The sequence below is a fragment of the Ischnura elegans genome, chromosome 4 (assembly GCF_921293095.1).
Source record: "Ischnura elegans chromosome 4, ioIscEleg1.1, whole genome shotgun sequence".
NCBI lineage: Eukaryota > Metazoa > Arthropoda > Insecta > Odonata > Coenagrionidae > Ischnura > Ischnura elegans.
In genome coordinates, this window is record NC_060249.1 from 113,957,208 (window position 1) to 113,962,335 (window position 5,128).

Genomic DNA, 5,128 nt, shown 5'->3' on the forward strand with positions numbered 1-5,128 from the left:
CAATCTATCCTCCGATGATAACCCCTGCCCCTAAATCCGACTGTGAATGCATGAACCAAATTTGAACAGGTTCTATTTTCTGTTTGTGCATATACGCACAAGTTGGGTGAATACACGGTGCATTTTCGTGTTCATAATTTAGACATTAACTTGTACGGGTTAATGTACTATGTAAACAGGCCTTTAGATGACACCATTTGCTGGGACATTTGATGATCTTGCACCTAAAAACTACTCTTTTAGCATTCGTTCTATTTATTCGTACCTGGAATTCTTCACATATATTCTCTTTTTTGATAAATGTCCGCACTGGTTTGCATATTTTACAATGGCATCGCGATTTTTCACCACGGTATTGAATGTTGAGACTGGAAATCCGAACGGATTGCCAGTCCCAACATTCGAGTCGCCAGCGTTTGAATCGATGCGGGTTCCGGTGTGGGAATCAACTATCTCTATAATTTTCATTTTATCCTCAATTAAAAATGTCCGTTTTTCACCTCGAATTTCCATTTTCAAGCAGGATCAATTGTATTTCCCCTACGAATTGAGGGTAACTCGGCAACACACGAGTATCTGACCTATACTCCTCGGCGATCAAGTGCGTAGTACAAACTGTCATGGGACTTCAGAATTTTTGAAAGTTACAATAGTTTGCGATTCACTGCTATTTGAATGGGATAATTCAAGTTTAAGTAAGTTTTTTAAGTATTTAATTAACCCATAATTGCTACGCAACTGTTGAATGAAGTCAGCGCAAATGATCCCAGTTGTCGGTCAAGTTATATAGTTCCGGCATTTATCACGTCTGGTTTCCTTTCAAACTCTCGTATCAAATTATCGACTACATGATTATTGTCTACATTCCTTCAGGAGTTCTTGCTTTATAATTAATACATAGCTCGATTGCTCAATACACCTACTTTCATATCGTGAATATTTTCGCCGCTGAGCCGCTGACAGAAAACGAGATGACGTAGTTCAACTTTCCGACGTTAGTGGCGTTCTGTCCCGCCACATTCAAATTCTTCCCGAAAATAGTTCTCATTACGTCTTTCTCTCTTAGATTTTTAAATAAAAATGCGCGAAAGGAAGCCAAAAGACAGTTTTAAGGGCTGATATGCGCGATTATATATTTTACTACGCAAAAAATTTTTTTTAGTCGGCACGTCGTGATGCACAGGGCGGGAAAACGAAAAAAACACGGCGTAAATACCGGGTTCTATTTACATAGGAGAGATAGGAAATATGACGGGACCCAGAAAAAAACTTGCAATTTGCGGGAAAACGTAAATTCCGATAACGCAAATAAGGGGTTTTACTGTAATTGTTTCCCAAAGAATTGACGCTTACTCCTAACTGTTCTCAGTTTGACGCACAAAGAGCATTCTTCATTGAAAAGATACTGGATACTGTGGTTTCTATCTCCCGTGGTCACAAGGTTCATGACCCATGAGACCCTTCCTTTGATCCACCACCACATAAATGCAACTTATTACCTGATATCACCACCCTTTTCCCATAGGGAAAAATTAGATCCATTATATGGCTATGAAAACATCCTGGATTTACATTAATGATAGTGCTTCATCCAATCGTAAAAATAAAGCAACAAAAGTCACTACATTATTTTGATTGGCAGTGCCCCCTCCAGGGCCAGATTTAGGATGCGAGTGGCTCACGGTCCACTTTGGTGGGATGCCCCCTGTTTCAATGTGTTTCCAAGTTGGAACGTAACAACAGGAAATGCTAGTACATAACACAATTTTCAGCAAATTTACTCACAATATACTATGCATATAACTAATGCATTACAATCCAGGTACTTTCCTCAATTTTCACGCAGAAAATTTTACGATGATGCCATGTTGACAACTACATTTAACACAAAAAAACAACCCTGCTTTACTTCGAATCCCCTAATAAGTGTAGTTTTTTTCTGTTTTTCCCATTTTGTGAGATTTACCTCCATATTGGTAGAAGGCTCATTTTTGGAGGGTAGCCCAGAGCCCGGGCCCCCCTCTTTCATCGGGCCCTGGCCCTCCCAACGTCCATTAGTCATCCAAACATTCGGTTTCTCATGGGCTTGTGTTTGTCATTCCTGGGAACTTATCTACAGTGGAATTTGTCATCCTTACTTAACCACACATTATACGTTAAATTATCATACATTACTGGAATAATAGACATCTTGTCACTTTGAATTGTTTCCGATGACCCTCTCCTTCCTGTACATATTGGTTCCCTAATTTGATGTTAACACATTCAGCACGGAACACGTCAATTTGCTGGTCGGGCCGGGAGCCCTTTCTCCACCACCGAACGTGACTAATATCCAATTCCGAGTCTTCCGATCATGTTCATGACCTTCAGCAAGCTTCCCTCTTTCGACCCGTGAGCGCCGTTTGTAATTAGCAGCATTTGAACGGGAGTTATGGCGTGAAAAGCTCTCTTTAGTTTTCTTTCTTATTTTATCGGCCGATTCTGACGACATGCATGAAAATCAGGCCCGCATTGAATGTGTTAATATCAGTTCTGGTGGGTCCACTAACACTCATAGGGAGGGGCTTAGGCATTATGAGATGAGTAATATTTTACACCCCTGGACAAGAATGACAATTTAAAAAAAATGATTTATTTGGACACGGATCAAAATGAAAATACGAGGTACACATATGCATAGTTATCTTCCAGTACTAATTCAATAGAGACTCAAGTTTCAACCCTGGATGAGATGGATCTGAGGAGGGAAACTAAATTATTCAGAACTCCTTTACACATAGTCAAGTTTCAACCCCAAAAGCAGAGAGGAAGGAGAGAAGAGGGAGTGTTTCTGACCCTAAAGAAATTACCAATGAGTTGAAAATTGAACAGACATCAGTGTAGTCAAAAATAAACCCAAAGGAGAAAGAACACAAAATGGAACACAAACTACTGATACGATAATATGTACCTATCTATAAATAAGGCAATTCATATTTATTTTAATCCATGATGAAGTGGTCTGATATGGATACAAATTCTTAACGACTCGAACTATTTACATTCAAACTCAAACTATTGTATATGGAGCAAATCTGCTCCTAACGCATTAGCACAAGGATGCAAAAAATTGAACTCATTCACAATTCAAAAATCTTTGCGACAGAAAGTACCTTATGGGGAAGTTACCACGAGTTGAGTCCTTGACAAGAAGACATAATATAATTTTCAGGGGATAATTCAGTAATGAACGCCTTGAACCTTACTCCCTCCTTTCATGCGATTGGCCTTCCTTACACAACTCATGCTTTAGTGGCTGATGGATAAGAAAGCTAGTACCTAGCATGTAAGCTTGCGTCCACCTTGACTTTCCCTTGCCATGTCAAGCTTGTCATTGGCTTGCTTGATTCAAGTTTTGGGTCCTCTTCATTACATATAATTTTAGCAAGCGAAATTTGAATCAAACTTGTCAGTCCAGCAAGAGTAACAAGACGTCTGCAGCTTCCCCTTAGCCCAATGAAATATAAAATTCAGTTCTGCGCTCTGATAGCCAGTTTGCCCTAAATATGTGTTTGCGTTCAAAATTCAAACGTCAATCTCAGTTTAACATATCCCAGCCACACTTAATATTCCAGCCACATGAATGTTCATCTTTATTCATATGACCTTGCACAGCAACTGACTGATCACTTGTAACTAGTTTCATTTCCAATAAAAGAACCCTATTTTCAGACAGTATAAGATTGAAGTGAATTATATAAAAGCTAGAATTGGGTAGGCTTGATTCAACCTTGAATTGGTATGCTTAATTCCAGCTTGCATGGTGGGGGCTTGTCCATCTGATTTGAGCTGAAATCCACCTTTCCAGCTTGACTGGTCAAGCTTGATTCAAGCCTGACTGACCTGTTACGTCAAGAAGGAATCAAATTTGATTCCTACTGGCCTTACTATCTGGGCTAATTTTGATTATCTCTTCAGCACGGCTGTTATTTTTATTTTTGATCAGAATCATACCCCCAGAGTGATCCACTGCCATTCTCCATACCTGATTCCTTCCCTTGTATAGCGCCTAAGGGTTCAGATGAATGATTGGCTGATGCTGCATCCCAATTTACATAAGCTCTTGCATATGTTGTCTCTCCTCCTTGTCTGTTTCTTTTGATTTCAAGGGTGGCGACATAATTCCCTGAAATAATATAAATTATGTTAAAAATTAAATCTTCTTCGGAAATTAAGCTTTGATCCACAGGTAAGAATGCCAATACAGTATCCTGAGGTTTAATATCAACAAATAAAAGTTATACATAATTACAAAATAACCTTTTCGTATGATTGTGGACTATATACTTACCCTTGGAGCAATGTAGCATACGAACTACACGGTCCACCGTAGGAAAGAGAAATGGTGGAGGAGCAGAAGGAGCCAAAGATCTCACTTGAACAGTATGAGTGGGTAGAGCCAACAATAGTCGATTCGAAGCTTCATCCACTGCTGCACCCACTACTTCTTCACCGCAACCCTCAACCCCTTGACCACCAAAGTGGTGCACAGATATAACGCGCACCATCTTCTAGGCCGTTCTCTATAATAGAAAGTAAAGTTTTGACCAATAGTTACGTAAATATCATGAGCGTTGTGTTCTCCGTGTCACTGACATAATTAATTTCTAGCCCCTTAAATGGTAAACATAACTACCTATTAATTGACTTTCGTCATATAAGTGAATTAAATTATCGCCTTATTGATTCTTATATGATCTGTACCATTTTATGGCACAAATAAAATAATCTAAGAGTTAGTACTTAGGAAGATGAAGTCTATAGCAGACAACTTAAATGGGGAAGCCCAATGCACGTGATTGTTCATCATCTAATGTAAACAAACAGTTTTAAAGCAGTAGCTACCTATCTTTGGCAGTATTTTTCCACCATTTCTCCTCTCCGTTCTTCCTAAGTACTAGCAAACCTCAAAATATTTATAGACTGAAATTTTCACTGCTTGTATTTCGTTTGTTTTTTGTTTTGGGGGAAAGAAATTTTAAAGTGGATTTCCGGGGTGCTTTGTGTTATTTGCTCAGTTAATGGTCTTTTAATCAATTATTTACCTTCAGATAAAAGCTATGGATTAGGAATACTGGCTGCATAC

The 5,128-nt window shown here is 38.9% G+C and overlaps 1 protein-coding gene across 3 annotated transcripts in view; it reads right to left on the bottom strand.

Annotated features, from left to right (window-relative positions):
* LOC124157911 overlaps window positions 1-5,128 on the bottom strand; it is a 30,602-nt gene that overhangs the window by 25,386 nt on the left and 88 nt on the right. Inside the window, exons 1-3 of one of the 3 annotated variants that reach the window (XM_046532993.1) lie at window positions 4,888-4,994; window positions 4,334-4,565; window positions 4,028-4,168 (exon numbers count right to left, since the gene is read on the bottom strand). In XM_046532993.1, coding sequence (XP_046388949.1) covers window positions 4,028-4,168; window positions 4,334-4,550 — 358 coding nt within the window. In that variant the 5' untranslated portion in view covers window positions 4,551-4,565; window positions 4,888-4,994. Of the gene's footprint in view, window positions 1-4,027; window positions 4,169-4,333; window positions 4,566-4,678; window positions 4,812-4,887; window positions 4,995-5,128 lie in introns of those variants that run through there. The other 2 variants (XM_046532994.1, XM_046532995.1) reach the window with 2 other exon arrangements.